The 15,104-nt window shown below is 68.0% G+C and overlaps 2 protein-coding genes across 2 annotated transcripts; both read left to right on the top strand.

Annotated features, from left to right (window-relative positions):
• Positions 1-4: 4 nt before the first annotated feature.
• TBC1D25 (TBC1 domain family member 25) lies at positions 5-6,705 on the top strand (the record flags this gene model as incomplete). Its single annotated transcript, XM_069883103.1, has 6 exons — positions 5-64; positions 415-524; positions 1,491-1,642; positions 1,752-1,873; positions 2,493-2,681; positions 4,336-6,705. Coding segments are annotated over 6 exons (3,003 nt in total), but the record flags the coding sequence as incomplete, so codon positions are not given.
• Positions 6,706-9,337: 2,632 nt separating this feature from the next.
• On the top strand, positions 9,338-15,092 carry WAS (WASP actin nucleation promoting factor). The gene is made up of 12 exons (XM_069883102.1): positions 9,338-10,010; positions 10,366-10,509; positions 10,970-11,056; positions 11,409-11,505; positions 11,621-11,659; positions 12,652-12,790; positions 12,885-12,927; positions 13,073-13,217; positions 13,308-13,542; positions 14,227-14,236; positions 14,541-14,679; positions 14,944-15,092. Exons 1-12 carry the CDS (start codon positions 9,921-9,923, stop codon positions 14,991-14,993), a joined length of 1,218 nt encoding a protein of 405 aa, XP_069739203.1. The 5' UTR covers positions 9,338-9,920; the 3' UTR covers positions 14,994-15,092.
• The last annotated feature ends 12 nt before the right edge of the window (positions 15,093-15,104 follow it).

Raw genomic sequence — 15,104 nt, 5'->3', positions numbered from 1 at the left:
GGCGGCCGCGGGGGGCGGGGCCGCGCTGGAGGAAGAGAGCGAGGTGGTGCGCGTGCGCGTCAAGGTGAGTCACGTGGGGGCGGGGGCGCGAGCGAGGGGGGCGTGGCCAAGGCTGTGCCACGTGGTTTGGGCGGGAGCCAATGGCGGCTTCGAGGTTTCCCGCCCCCCCCCCGAGTGGTCACGTGGTTTGACTGGGTGGGTGGGGGTGTTTCCCGCCTAACCGGTCACGTGACCATTCGGGCGGGAGCGGCTTTTCCCGCCCAAAAAAATGGTCACGTGACCCGAGGCGGGCTCTGAGGCGAGGGGGTTGGCCGCCATTTTGTCGCCTGTGAGGGAGGAAGAAGGAAAGGGGGGGGGGGGGGCGGTGATTCTCCTCCTCCCCCCCACCCCCCAGTTTCCCTTCTCCCCCCCTAGAAGAGTGAGGGGCTGCAGCCCCCCGAGTTCCGCTCCTTCGCCGTGGACCCCCACATCACCTCGCTGGACGTGCTGCAGCGCATCCTGGCACGGGCGTTCGACCTGCAGGGGTGAGGAGGGAGGGGGGGCTCGGGACCCCCCTAAAAATGGGGATCAGAGACACCCCCCCCACCAGTCACCCAGAATAGCTGCTCAGGGACCTCAAAATGGGGCTCAGAGAGAGCCCTTACACCCCCCAAATGGAGGGGACCCGAATCCCTTAACGAGGGGCTCAGGGACTCCCCAAACCGCTCCGAATTGGGGCTCAAGGACCTCCCAAAAATAAGGGTGCAGAGACTCCCCTAAACGTGGGGTCCCAGGGACCCCAGAATTGGGGCTCATGGATCCCCCAAAACGCCTCAGAGTGGGGGCTCAAGGACCCCCCGAAGCACCACAAAATGGGGGCACAGGGATCCCTAAACCTCTCAGAACGAGGGCTCGGAGACCCCAGTGGACACCGAGGAGCTTGAGGGTCTCTCCGTTCCCCCACATTGAGGGGTTTGGGTCCCTCCCACGCTTGGGGGGTTCCTGAACCCCATTTTGGGGGTTTGGGGGGGGGTCCCTGACCCCCCACGTTTGGGCTGGGGGGGGGGGCTAAGCCGCATATTGGGGGGTCCCTGAGCCCCCCTGTCGCCTCCTGCTCCCCTTGGGGTCCCCAAGCCCCGCAAAGCATTGGAGTCCCCACTCTTGCCTCCTAAACCCCTTGGGGTTCCCTCACCCCAAACCTCTTTAGGGTCCCCAGGATCCCCCTCAGCCCTTATACTCCCCTCAACCCAAACTCTCGGGGGGTCCCCTAACCCCCTTCACCCCAAACCCTCGGGGGGTCCCCAAATCCCCCCTCACCCCAAACCCTCGGGGTCCCAAGCCCACCCCTCACTACCCAAACCCTCGGGGGGTCCCCAAACCCTCCTCACCCCAAACCCTCGGGGTCCCCAAGCCCACCCCTCACTCCCCAAACCCTCGGGGGGTCCCCAAATCCCCCCTCACCCCAAACCCTCGGGGTCCCCCAGCCCCTCACTCCGGGTTTTCCGCCGCAGGAAGCCGGGGTTCTCGGTGAGCTTCGCGCGCCGCGAGGCGTCGGGGCAGGAGGCGCTGGTGCCGCTGACGAGCGACGAGGACCTGGCGGCCGCCTTCGCCCACGCCCGCCCCGCTCTGCGCCTGCGCCTCGACGTCCGCCCGCCCGCCGAGAGTGGGTGATGCCGGGGACGGGGTGGGGGGGGGGGTACCCCGAAACGGGGCCGATTCCTGCGGATTTTGGGGTCTCACCCCCATTCTCGGGGGGGGCTCTGGGGGCGCAGGTCCCGGCCTCGAGGACTGGGACATCATCAGCCCCCGCGAGGCGGCCGCCGCCGAGAGCCTCCCCGAGCGGCGCTCGCTGCTGGCGGCCGCGCTGCCCTTCACGCAGGCCCTGCTGGCGCAGGTACCACACCAGTCACACCAGTAACCTCCCAGTAACCTGCCAGGGGACCCCGTCCCTGAGCCAGGCGGCCCCTGTGTCGGCCTATGGCTCCCGATCCCCTCCCGGGGCTCTTAGTCCCTACGCACCAGTAGGACCAGTAAGGTCCCAATCCCTCCCAGTGTCTCCCAGTCCCCCCCAGTGCCGCTCAATCTTTCTGCAATCCCCTCCCAGTGTCTCCCAGTCCCCTCCCAGTGCCTCCCAGTCCCCTCCCAGTGCCACTCAATCTCCCCAGTCCCCTCCCAGCCCCTCCCAGTGCCTCCCAGTCCCCTCTCAGTGCCCCCCAGTCCCCTCTCAGTGCCTCCCAGTCCGCTCCCAGTCCCTCCCAATGCCCACCAGTCCCCTCCCAGTGCCATCCAATCCCTTCCCAGTGCCTCCCAATGCTCCCCGGTGCCCCCCAGTCTCCTCCCAGTCTCTCCCAGTGTCTCCCAGTCCCCTCCCAGTCGCTCTTAGTGCCTCCCAGTGCCCCCCAGCCCCCTCCCAGTGCCTCCCAGCGCCCCTCAATCTCTCCCCAGCCCCCTCCCAGTGCCCCCCAGCGCCCCTCAATCTCTCCCCAGTCCCTCCCAGTGGGTCTGTCGCGCAGGTGGGCCGGACGCTGGCGCGGGCGCAGGCGGCTCTGGCCTGGTCGGAGGGGTCCCCGTCCCCGCCGCCCTGCGCCCCCCTGAGCGACGCCGCCCTGCGCGCCTGCCTGGGCCCCGGGGGGCGTCTGCTGCGCCCCCACGACCTGCGCCTCCACGTCTTCCACGGCGGCGTCGAGCCCGGGCTGCGCAAGGTGGGCTCCCAGTCCCCTCCCAGTGCCTCCCAGTGCCCCCCAGTCCCCTCCCAGTGACCCTAACCCCCTCCCGTCCTCTGCCAGCGCCCCCCCAGGCCCTTCCCGCTGCTCTCAGTCCCCTCCCAGTTCCCCCAGTCACCTCCCAGTGCTCACAGTCCCCTCCCGGTCCCCTCCCAGTGCCCCCCAGTCCCCTCCCAGTGCCCTCTACTCCCCTCCCAGTGTCTCCCAGTGACTCCAGCCCTCTCCCACTCCCCTCCCAGTGCTCCCTACTCCTCTCCCAGTGCCTCCCAGTTCCCCCAGCCTTCTCCCAGTCCCCTCCCTGTGCTCCCATTCCCCTCTCGCTGTCCCTTCCTCCCCTCCCAGTGCCTCCCAGTGCCCCCAGCCCTCTCCCAGTCCGCTCCCAGTGCCCTCAGCCCTCTCCCACTCCCCTCCCAGTGCTTCCATTCCCCTCTTGCTGTCCCCTCCTCCCCTCCCAGTGACTCCTACTCCCCTCCCAGTGCCTCCCAGTGCCCCCAGCCCTCTCCCAGTCCCCTCCCAGTGCCCCCCAGTCCCCTCCCAGTGCCCCCAGCCCTCTCCCACTCCCCTCCCAGTGCCCCCCGGTCCCCTCCCAGTGCTCCCATTCCCCTCTTGCTCTCCCCTCCTCCCCTCCCAGTGACTCCCACTCCCCTCCCAGTGCCTCCCAGTGCCCCCAGCCCTCTCCCACTCCCCTCCCAGTGCTCCCCTTCCCCTCTCGCTGCCCCCTCCTCCCCTCCCAGTGACTCCCACTCCCCTCCCAGTGCCCCCCACTCCCCTCCCAGTGCCTCCCAGTGCCCCCAGCCCTCTCCCAGTCCCCTCCCAGTGCCCCCCACTCCCCTCCCAGTGCCCCCAGCCCTCTCCCACTCCCCTCCCAGTGCCCCCAGCCCTCTCCCAGTGCCCCCCACTCCCCTTCCAGTGCTCCCCTTCCCCTCTCGCTGCCCCCTCCTCCCCTCCCAGTGACTCCCACTCCCCTCCCAGTGCCTCCCAGTGCCCCCAGCCCTCTCCCAGTGCCCCCCAGCCCTCTCCCAGTGCCCCCCACTCCCCTTCCAGTGCTCCCCTTCCCCTCTCGCTGCCCCCTCCTCCCTTCCCAGTGACTCCCACTCCCCTCCCAGTGCTTCCAAGTGCCCCCAGCCCTCTCCCACTCCCCTCTCAGTGCTCCCCAGTGCCTCCCAGTGCCCCCAGCCCTCTCCCACTCCCCTCCCAGTGCCCCCCACTCCCCTCCCAGTCCCCTCCCAGTGCCCCCAACCCTCTCCCAGTCCCCTCCCAGTGCCCCCCAGTCCCCTCCCAGTGCCCCCAACCCTCTCCCAGTCCCCTCCCAGTGCCCCCCAGTCCCCTCCCAGTGCCCCCAACCCTCTCCCAGTCCCCTCCCAGTGCCCCCCAGTCCCCTCCCAGTGCCCCCAACCCTCTCCCAGTCCCCTCCCAGTGCCCCCCAGTCCCCTCCCAGTGCCCCCAACCCTCTCCCAGTCCCCTCCCAGTGCCCCCCAGTCCCCTCCCAGTGCCCCCAACCCTCTCCCAGTCCCCTCCCAGTGCCCCCCAGTCCCCTCCCAGTGCTCCCCTTCCCCTCTCGCTGCCCCCTCCTCCCCTCCCCGCGCTCCCAGTCCCCCCCTCCTCACCTCGCTCCCCTCCCCCTCCCCCCCAGGTGGTGTGGCGCTACCTGCTGAACGTCTTCCCGGCGGGGCTGTCGGGGCAGGAGCGGCTGCAGCACCTCCGCTCCAAGGCGCAGGAGTACGCGGCGCTCAAGGTGCTGCTGGCGGCGCGGGCGGCCCCGGCCGAGCTGGCGCTGGTGGCGGCCGCCGTGCGCAAGGACGTGGTGCGCACCGACCGCGGCCACCCCTACTTCGGGGGCCCCGAGGAGGGGCACCCCCACCTGGCGGCCCTGCAGGCGCTGCTCACCACCTTCGCGCTGGGCCACCCGCGCCTCTCGTACTGCCAGGGCATGTCGGACGTGGCCGCGCCGCTGCTGGCCGTGCTGGACGACGAGGCCCAGGCCTTCCTCTGCTTCTGCGCCCTCATGCGCCGCCTGGCCCCGCGCTTCCGCCCCGGCGGCCGCGGGCTGGCGCGGGCCTTCGCTCACCTCCGCCGCCTCCTGCGCCGCGCCGACCCCGAGTTCTGGGCCTTCCTGGCGGCCCGCGGCGCGCACGACCTGCTCTTCTGCTACCGCTGGCTCTTGCTGGAGCTGAAGCGCGAGTTCGCCTTCGAGGACGCCCTGCGCGTGCTGGAGATCACGTGGAGCTCGCTGCCGCCGGCCCCGCCGCCCCCGCCGCACGGCGTCGCCCTGCTGGGAGCCCCGCTGGGGCCCCGGCGGGCCCGGCAGGGCCTGAGGGAGCGGCGAGGCCTGCGCCCGCGGCCGCCGCGGCGACGGCGCCGACACGGCGAGACGGGGGCACGCGGGGACGGCCCCGGCGACGGCCGACAGGCTCCCAGGAACGCCCGGGAGGGTGTCGGGAGCTCCGGTGACGTCCGAGATGGGTCTGAGAGCTCCAGGAGCGTCCAGGAGGATCCCGAGAGCACCAGCAACATCGAAGATGGTTCTGAGAGCTCCAGGAACATCCAGGAGGGTCCCAAGAGCTCCAGCAACGTCCAAGATGGTTCCGAGACCTCGAGGAATATCCAGCAGGGTCCCGAGAGCTTCAGCAGCATCGAAGATGGTTCCGAGACCTCCAGGAATATCCAGGAGGGTCTCGGGAACTCCAGCAACGTCCAAGATGGTTCCGAGACCTCCAGGAATATTCAGGAGGGTCCTGAGAGCTCTAGCAACATCCAAGATGGTTCAGAGAGCTCCAGGAACATCCAGGAAGGTTCCGAGAGCTTTGGGGGTGACCGAGAAGGCCTAAAGAGCTCCAGCGACGTCCAAAGCGGCTCCAAAAGGGATGACGAGGAGCCCGGGGTCTTCGGAGATGTCCAGCCTGGTCCTGGAAGGTCCTGGAACAGCCGAGAGGATGCGAAGATCTCCCAGGACGTTCCCCCCAGCGCTGTGTTCTCCAGGGAGGCGCTCGGTGCCCCCCGAAAGGCAGGGGAAGACCAGAAAGAGCTTGGAGAAGCCCTCAAAGAGGTGGTTGATGCCTTCAAAGAGGTTGGTGATGCCTCCAGCTCCCCCGGCGAGGCCACTAGAGACCTCAAAGCGGGATCCCACGACCCCAAAGACGTCGGTGAGGCCCTCAGAGAGGTTGGAGAATCCCCCAAAGATGCTGGTGATGCTCCCAAAGACATTGGAGAAGCCCTCAAAGGGGTTCAGGCTCTCAAAGAGGTTGGAGAAGCCCCCAAAGACGTTAGTGATGTCCTCAAAGAGGCTGAAGCTCCCAAAGACGTTGGAGAAGCTCCCAAAGACGTTGGAGAAGCCCCCAAAGACGTTGGAGAAGCCCCCAAAGACATTGGAGAAGCCCCCAAAGACACTGGTGATGCCTTCAAAGAAGCTGAAGCCCTCAAAGGGGTTAGAGAAGCCCCCAAAGACATCGGAGAAACCCTCAAGGATGTTGAAGCCCTCAAAAAAATCGGAGAGTGCCCTAAGGAGGCGGGCGATGCCGTCAGAGACGTTGGCCAAGCCCCCCAGGAGGTGATTGAAGACCCCGAGATGTTCTGCAGCGATCCCAGCACCGACACGGAGGCGTCCGACGCCCTGGAGGACCCGTGGGGCGGCGGTTGGGTCTGGGAGGACTCGTCGTCTTCCTCCTCCTCGTCGTCTTCCTCGTCGTCGTCGTCCTCGGAGGAGGAGGAGGAGGTGGGCCTGGAGGACGACGGGGCCCCGCTGCCGCCGCCGGAGGAGCTGGGCCAGGGGAACCCCTTCCTGCTCTTCGTCTGCCTGGCGATGCTGCTGGAGCAGCGCGAGGCCGTGATGGCGCGAGCCGGCGACTACAACGAGGTGGCCATGCACTTCGACCGCCTGGTGCGCCGGCACCACCTGCCCCGCGTCCTCCGGCGCGCCAAGGCCCTCTTCGCACGCTACCTCGAGGGCTGGGGAGGGGGCCACGGCGTCGGCGGGGGCGGGCCGGGGGCGGGGGACAGCGGCTAGGGGGCTTGGGGACCTTCTCGGGAGGGCCCGGAGGGCTCTGAGATGGGGTTGGGGTCTTGGGGGGTTGAGATGTGGGGTCTGGGGGCTCCTCAGGAGGTCCAGGAAGGGTTGAGATGGGGTTGAGGTCTTGGGGGGTTGAGATATGGGGTCTGGGGGCTCCTCAGGAGGTGCTGGAGGGGTCTGAGATGGGGTTGGGGTCTTGGGGGGTTGAGATATGGGGTCTTGGAGCTTTCTTGGGAGGTCCAGGAAGGGTTGAGATGGGGTTGGGTCTTGGGGGGTTGAGATATGGGGTCTGGGGGCTCCTCAGGAGGTCCTGGAGGGGTCTGAGATGGGGTTGGGGTCTTGGGGGGCTGAGATGTGGGGTCTGGGGGCTCCTCAGGAGGTTCTGGAGGGGTCTGAGATGGGGTTGGGGTCCTGGGGTGTTGAGATGTGGGGTCTGGGGTCTCCTTAGGAGGTCCCAGAGGGGTCTGAGATGGGGTTGGGGTCTTGGGGGGTTGAGATGTGGGGTGTGGGGGCTCCTCAGGAGGTTCTGGAGGGGTCTGAGATGGGGTTGGGGTTCCTCAGGAGGTCCTGGAGGGGTCTGAGATGGGGTTGGGGTCTTGGGGGGTTGAGATATGGGGGTCTGGGGGTTCCTCAGGAGGTCCTGGAGGGGTCTGAGATGGGGTTGGGGTCTTGGAGGGTTGAGATATGGGGGTCTGGGGGCTCCTCAGGAGGTCCTGGAGGGGTCTGAGATGGGGTTGGGGTTCCTCAGGAGGTCCTGGAGGGTCTAGGGTGGGGTTGGGGTCTCAGGGGGTTCCTCGGGGGGGTCTAGGGTGGGGTTGGGGTCTCGGGGGGTTCCCCAGGGGGTCAGAGGTGGGTTGGGGTCCCAGGTTCCTCTGGGGTCTCCATGGGGGGGTCTTTGCTGCCCATACAACCCCATAGGCCCTATAGACCAGTATGGACCAGTATGGACCAGTATGGGTGTGGGAGCACAACTGGGAGCCCTACCTGTGCTTCAGCTCGGGTCGGACCAGTACGGACCAGTATGGACCAGTATGGACCAGTATGGACCAGTACGGACCAGTACGGACCAGTACGGCAGCACAGCTGGGATGATGGCATGGATGTGGCCTTCAGCCATACCAGTACGGACCAGTACGGGTCTGGGAGCCTAACTGGGAGCCGCAGCTGTGCCTCACCGGGGCTCTGACCAGTAAGGACCAGTCCGGCGGCCCAGCTGGGAGCTCTTCACCCCCGTGGCCTTGTCCTCTCCCAGTATGGACCAGTAGGAACCAGTATGGACCAGTATGGACCAGTAGGAACCAGTATGGGATCCTGTTACCCACGTGGCCTTGCCTCCTCCCAGTATGGACCAGTAGGAACCAGTGCATCATCTCTTCACCCGCATGGCCTTGTCTCCTCCCAGTATGGACCAGTAAGAACCAGTATGGGATCCCGTTACCCACGTGGCCTTGCCTCCTCCCAGTATGGACCAGTACGGCCGGGTAGGGCGCCCCGACTGGGATCGTGATGCACGTGGGGGATCTCCCAGTATGGACCAGTGCCTCCCACTTCCTCCCCTCCTTATTTATTGCCCCCCCCCCCCCCACCTTTTCCTGCAGGGGGGAAACGGGGATCTGGGGGGGGGATCCTGGGGGGATCTGGGGATCCGGGAATTGGGGGTGGGGGGACCTCGGGGATCCAGGGATCTGGGGGGGATGGAAGGGGATCCGGGGGGATCCAGGGATCCGGGGGATCCCGGCGTCTGTGAGGGGCCGTGACGTGAATAAAGCTGGCGCCTGCGAGAGTCACGTGAGGGCTCCCAGTATGGACTGGGAGTGGGCTGGGGGCTCCCAGTATGGACTGGGAATGGGCTGGGGGCTCCCAGTATGGACTGGGAATGGGCTGGGGGCTCCCAGTATGGACTGGGAGTGGGCTGGGGGCTCCCAGTATGGACTGGGACAGGGTTAGGGGCTCCCAGTGTGGACTGGGAGCGGGCTGGGGGCTCCCAGTATGGACTGGGACAGGGTTAAGGGCTCCCAGTGTGGACTGGGACAGGGTTAGGGGCTCCCAGTATGGACTGGGACAGGGTTAAGGGCTCCCAGTATGGACTGGGACAGGGTTAGGGGCTCCCAGTATGGACTGGGACAGGGTTAAGGGCTCCCAGTATGGACTGGGACAGGGTTAAGGGCTCCCAGTGTGGACTGGGACAGGGTTAGGGGCTCCCAGTATGGACTGGGACAGGGTTAAGGGCTCCCAGTGTGGACTGGGAGTGGGCTGGGGGCTCCCAGTATGGACTGGGACAGGGTTAAGGGCTCCCAGTGTGGACTGGGACAGGGCTGGGGGCTCCCAGTACAGACTGGGAAGAACGTCCCTCCCAGTATCCCCAGTTCCATTCCTGCTGCTGCCTGTGTTTGCAGCGAGCCTGCTCCCAGTCCCTCCCAGTGGCCCAGTTCCCCCTCCCAGTCCCTCCCAGTGCCCCCAGTTCCCCCTCCCAGTCCCCCCCAGTGCCCCCAGTTCCCCCTCCCAGTCCCTGCCAGTGCCCCCAGTTCCCCCCCCGAGTCCCTCCCAGTGCCCCCAGTTCCCCCTCCCAGTCCCCCCCAGTGCCCCCAGTTCCCCTTCCCAGTCCCTCCCAGTGCCCCCAGTTCCCCCTCCCAGTCCCTCCCAGTGCCCCCAGTTCCCCCCCCCAGTCCCTCCCAGTGCCCCCAGTTCCCCTCCCGGCCGGAGGTGACGTCCCCACCACCCTGGGCCCTCGGGTGCTTCCGGGCGGAAGAGGCCTCGTCGCGGCCCCCGTGTTGGGGGGATCCAGGGTTTAAGGGGAGACCCAGAGATCTAGGGAGGATCCCAAGAGGATCGAGGGATCCAGGAGGATCCAGGGGGACCCAGAGATCCAGAGGGGAACCCCGGAGGGTCAAGGGATCCCGGGATCGCGGGGAGGACCCAGAGAGGATCAAGGGATCTTGAGGGGATCAAGGGGGACCCAGAGATCCAGGGAGATCCAGGGATCTCGGAGGGACCCAGAAGGAATCGAGGGATCCTGGGAGATCCAGAAATCAAGGGGGACCCAGAGATCCAGGAGGGATCTGAGGGGGATCCAGGGATCTCAGGGGACCAAGAAGGGCTCCAGGGCTCCAGGAACGGGGACCCGGAGAGATCCAGGAGGGATCCAGGAGGGATCCAGGAGGGATCCAGGAGTCCAGGCGGATCCAGGGATCCCGAGGGATCGGGGATCGAGGATGAGCCGCGGCGGGAGCAGCGTCACCTCGGCGCTGCTGGGGGAGCAGGAGAACCTGCGGCTGCTGGAGCTGCTGGGGAGGAAATGTGTGGTGAGGGAACTGGGGGCACTGGGAGGGGACTGGGGGCACTGGAGGGGGACTGGGGGGTACTGGGAGGGGTCTGGGGGCACTGGGAGGGCAATGGGGGCACTGGGAGGGCACTGGGGGCACTGGGAGGGGGACTGAGGGGCACTGGGAGGGGTCTGGGGGCACTGGGAGGGCGACTGGGGGCACTGGGAGGGGTCTGGGGAGTACTGGGAGGGGGACTGGGGGCACTGGGAGGGCAATGGGGGGTACTGGGAGGGGGACTGGGGGCACTGGGGGGCACTGGGAGGGCCTGGGTCCAGGCCTGGGGCTCTGCGCTGGGGGTTACTACTGTCACTGGTCTGTCCCGGTGTCCCCGCAGGCGCTGGCGGCGGCCGTGGCGCAGCTGGTGGTGTCGGAGCCGGGGGGCCCGGGGGGGCCCTGGGCCAAACGCGGCGTCGGCGTCGCCTGCCTCGTGCGCGACAGCGGCCAGCGACGCCTCTGCCTGCGCCTCTACGCGCTGGGGGTGAGCACTGGGGGCACTGGGAACGCACAGCGGGGGGGAATTGAGGGGCCCGGGGGTCCCTCGGAGTCTGGGGGGGCGGAAATGGGGGTTCCTGGGGGGGAATTGTGGGTCCCTGGGGCCTGGGGGGGGAACTGGGAGGAGAACTGGGGGGACTGGGAGGGACTGGGAGGGGGAATTGGGGGTCTGGGGGGTCCCAGGAGGGGGATTGGGGTCCCTAGGGGGGTAACTGGGGGTCCTTGGGGGGGAATTGTGGGTCCCAGGGGTCCCTGGGGGGGGTCCCTGGGGGTCCTTGGGGGGGAATTATGGGTCCCTGGGGCCTGGGGGGGGAACTGGGAGGAGAACTGGGCGGACTGGGAGGGACTGGGAGGGGGAATTGGGGTCCTGGGGGGTCCCAGGAGGGGGATTGGGGTCCCGGGGGGTGTCGGGGGTCCCGGGGGGGCTGTCGGTGACCCCCCCGCAGGCGCGGCGGCTGCTGTGGGAGCAGGAGCTGCGCGTGGGGATGGGCTACGGCGCCAGGACCCCCTTCTTCCACACCTTCACCTCCGACGTGAGCGCCAACTGGGGCCACTGGGACGGACTGGGGGGGGCTGGGAGGGGACCGGGGGTCACTGGGAAGGGCTGGGGGACACCGAGGGGGGGACTGGGGGTTGTTGTGAGGGGCTGGGGGGCAACTGGGAGGGACTGGGGGTGACTGGGGGGCAACTGGGAGGGACTGGGGGTGACTGTGAGGGGCTGGGGGGCAACTGGGAGGGACTGGGGGTGACTGGGGGGCAACTGGGAGGGACTGGGGGTGACTGTAAGGGGCTGGGGGGCAACTGGGAGGGACTGGGGGTGACTACGAGGGGACTGGGGGGCAACTGGGAGGGACTGGGGGTGACTGGGGTGCTGGTTGCCCCCAGTCGGGCCCCGCGGGGCTGAACTTTGCGGACGAGGGGGAGGCCGCGGCCTTCGAGGCGCGAGTGCGGGAGCGGCTGCAGCGGCGGCAGCAGCGCCAGGGTGAGCCCCCCACGGCCCCCCCAGGGCCCCCCACAACCCCCCAGGCCCCCCCCCCCCCCTGCTGTGGGGCTGCCCCACCCCCTCACCCCCTTTCTCTCTCTTCCTTCCCCCCCAGAGAAGCGGCAGCTGCCACCCCCGCCGCCCCACGGCGAAGGTCAGTCCCGTAGCGGGGTTCATAGTGGGGTTCACAGCCCCATAGAGGGGTTCACAGCCCAATAGTGGGGTTCACAGCCCTGTAGCGGGGTTCACAGCCTTGTAGTGGGGTTCACAGCCCCATAGAGGGGTTCACAGCCTCGTAGTGGGGTTCACAGCCCCGTAGCGGGGTTCACAGCCTTGTAGTGGGGTTCACAGCCCCATAGTGGGGTTCGCAGCCCAATAGTGGGGTTCACAGCCCCGTAGCGGGGTTCACAGCCCCATAGCGGGGTTCACAGCCTCGTAGCGGGGTTCACAGCCCCATAGTGGGGTTCACAGCCTCGTAGCGGGGTTCACAGCCCAATAGTGGGGTTCACCGCCCCATAGCAGGGTTCACAGCCCAATAGTGGGGTTCACAGCCCCATAGTGGGGTTCACAGCCCCATAGTGGGGTTTACAGCCCCGTAGCGGGGTTCACAGCCTTGTAGCGGGGTTCACATCCCCATAGCGGGGTTCACAGCCCAATAGTGGGGTTCACAGCCTCGTAGTGGGGTTCAGAGCCCCATAGTGGGGTTCAGAGCCCCATAGCGGGGTTCACAGCCCAATAGTGGGGTTCACAGCCTCGTAGTGGGGTTCAGAGCCCCATAGTGGGGTTCACAGCCCAATAGTGGGGTTCACAGCCTCGTAGCGGGGTTCACCGCCCCCTAGCGGGGTTCACAGCCCCACATCAGGGTTCAGAGCCCCATAGAGGGGTTCACAGCCCCGTAGCGGGGTTCACAGCCCCATAGAGAGGTTCACAGCCCCATAGAGGGGTTTGCAGTCCCATAGCGGGGTTCACAGCCCCATAGAGGGGTTCAGAGCCCCATAGTGGGGTTCACAGCCTCGTAGCGGGGTTCACAGCCCCATAGCGGGGTTCACCGCCCCGTAGCGGGGTTCACAGCCCCATAGAGGGGTTCAGAGCCCCATATTGGGGTTCAGAGCCCCGCGTCGAGCTCTCAGCCGCCGCCCCCCGCAGCCCCCCTGCCGCCGTCCGTGCCCATCGCCAACCCCGACATCACGGCCTCGCGGTACCGGGGGCTGCCGGGCCCCGGCGAGCCCAACAAGGGCCGCAAGAAGCTCTCCAAGGCCGACATCGGGGCTCCCTCCGCCTTCAGGTACGTGCCGGGGGGCGCGATCGGGGTGGGGAGCTTGGCTCTGGCTCTGGGGCACCCCCACATCCCGCTCCATGTGTGTGTGTGTCCCCCCCAGACACGTCGGGCACATCGGATGGGACCCCCGCGGCGGCTTCGACGTAAGTGGGACCCGCGCGGCCTACGCCGCGGGGCGATGGCGATGGCGCCGCGGGGCGATGGCGCCGGGGGGCAGCGGAGCTGGGGGGCAGCAGAGCTGGGGGGCAGCGGAGCCGGGGGGCAGCGGAGCTGGGGGTCTCCCCGCAGCTGGCGGCCCTGGACCCCGCGCTGCGCTCGCTCTTCGCGCGCGCCGGCATCACCGAAGCGCAGCTGGCGGACGCCGAGACCTCGCGCCTCATCCACGACTTCATCCAGGACCGGGGGGGCCTGCGCGCCGTGCGGGCCGAGATGGGTGAGCCCCCCCCCCTTTCATTCATTCATTAATTAACCCCCCCTAATTAATTCATTCGTCTGCTCATCGATCCGCTTCTCCCCTTTCTAGCTGCGTCCCCCTCTCCTCCTCCTCCTCCTCCTCCTCCTCCTCCCTCTGGGCTCGCTCGTGCCCCCCCGCCGCCCCCTCCTCGCCCCCCGAGTGCTGCCCCCCCACCCCCCCCCGCCCCCCCTCGATGGGGCAGGGCCCCCCCCGCCCCCCCCCTCTGCCCCACACCGAGGGGGCAGGGCCCCCCCCGCCGGCCCCCTCGTCGCGGGGGGCTCTGCTGGAGCAGATCCGACGGGGGGTGACGCTTAATAAGGTGAGTTGGGGGGCTCCGTGGGGCTGGGGGGGGCTCTATAGGGCTGGGGGGGTCTCTATGGGGCTGGGGGGGTCTCTCTATGGGGCTGGGGGTGCTCCCTATGGGGCAGGGGGGGCTCTATGGGGATGAGAGGGGTCTCTATAGGGCTGGGGGGGTCTCTATGGGGATGAGAGGGGTCTCTATGGGGCAGGGGGGGGTCTCTATGGGGCTGGGGGGGTCTCTATGGGGCAGGGGGGGTCTCTCTATGGGGCTGGGGGGGTCTCTATGGGGCATGGGGGGCTCTATGGGGCTGGGGGTCTCTCTATGGGGCTGGGGGGGGTCTCTCTATGGGGCTGGGGGTGCTCCCTATGGGGCAGGGGGGGCTCTATGGGGATGAGAGGGGTCTCTATGGGGCTGGGGGGGGTCTCTCTATGGGGCTGGGGGGGCTCTATGGGGCTGGGGGTCTCTCTATAGGGCTGGGGGGGTCTCTATGGGGATGAGAGGGGTCTCTATGGGGCTGGGGGGGTCTCTCTATGGGGCTGAGGGGGGTCTCTATGGGCCTGGGGGGGTCTCTCTGTGGGGCTGGGGGGTCTCTATGGGGCGGAGGGGTCTCTATGGGGCTGGGGGGCGTCTCTCTATGGGGCTGGGGGGCGTCTCTCTATGGGGCTGGGGGGGCTCTCTATGGGGCAGGGGGGGCTCTGTGAGGCAGGGGGGGGTCTCTCTATGGGGCTGAGGGGGGGTCTCTATGGGTCAGGGGGGTCTCTCTATGGGGCTGGGGGTGCTCCCTATGGGGCATGGGGGTCTCTATGGGGCTGAGGGGGGGGTCTCTATGGGTCAGGGGAGTCTCTATGGGGCAGGGGGGTCTCTCTATGGGGCTGGGGGTGTCCCTCTATGGGGCTGGGGGGGTCTCTATGGGGCTGGGGGGGTCTCTATGGGGTTGAGGGGGGGTCTCTATGGGTCAGGGGGGTCCCTATGGGTCAGGGGGGTCCCTATGGGGCAGGGGGGGTCTCTATGGGGCAGCTCTGACCCCCCCCCCCCCCGCCCCACAGACCCCCGAGGCGGGGGGCGGCCCCGGGGCGGGGGGGCTGGTGGGGGCCCTGATGGAGGTGATGGAGAAACGGAGCCGCGCGCTGCACTCCTCGGGTGAGGGGGCAACGGGGGGGGCAAAGGGGGGGGGCAGGGGGTAATCGAGGGGTAATTGAGGGGTAATTGGGGCAGCTGGGGGGTAATTGAGGGGTAATTGGGGCAGTTGGGGGGTAATCGAGGGGTAATTGGGGCAGTTGGGGGGTAACTAGGGGAAGTTGGGGGTAAATGAGGGGTAATTGGGGGCAGTTGGGGGGTAATTGGGGGCAAATGGGGGTAACTGGGGGGATTTGCCACCCCCCCTGACCCGCGTTTCACCCCCAGACGAGGGCGAAGAGGAGGAGGAGGAGGAAGAGGAGGAGGAGTGGGAGTGAGAGCCGGATCAATAACCGATAATCAGCAGCAGCCGCTAATGAGGGTTAATGGGGAGGGGGGGGGCGAGTGGGCTCATTGATAACCAATAAATCCTCAATAACAGCTGCTAA

The sequence above is a fragment of the Phaenicophaeus curvirostris genome, unplaced genomic scaffold, assembly GCF_032191515.1.
Source record: "Phaenicophaeus curvirostris isolate KB17595 unplaced genomic scaffold, BPBGC_Pcur_1.0 scaffold_565, whole genome shotgun sequence".
Taxonomy (NCBI): domain Eukaryota; kingdom Metazoa; phylum Chordata; class Aves; order Cuculiformes; family Cuculidae; genus Phaenicophaeus; species Phaenicophaeus curvirostris.
Note: the sequence above shows the minus strand (reverse complement) of the source record. Positions and strands in the feature narration are given on the sequence as shown.

Excerpts from the sequence above, each read along its gene's own strand:
- WAS (XM_069883102.1), top strand. The coding sequence starts at position 9,921 with ATGAGCCGCGGCGGGAGCAGCGTCACCTCGGCGCTGCTGGGGGAGCAG. Across the intron at positions 11,660-12,651 it reads CCCGCCGCCCCACGGCGAAG|CCCCCCTGCCGCCGTCCGTG; the intron begins GTCAGTCCCGTA and ends CGCCCCCCGCAG. Across the intron at positions 12,791-12,884 it reads GGGGCTCCCTCCGCCTTCAG|ACACGTCGGGCACATCGGAT; the intron begins GTACGTGCCGGG and ends TGTCCCCCCCAG.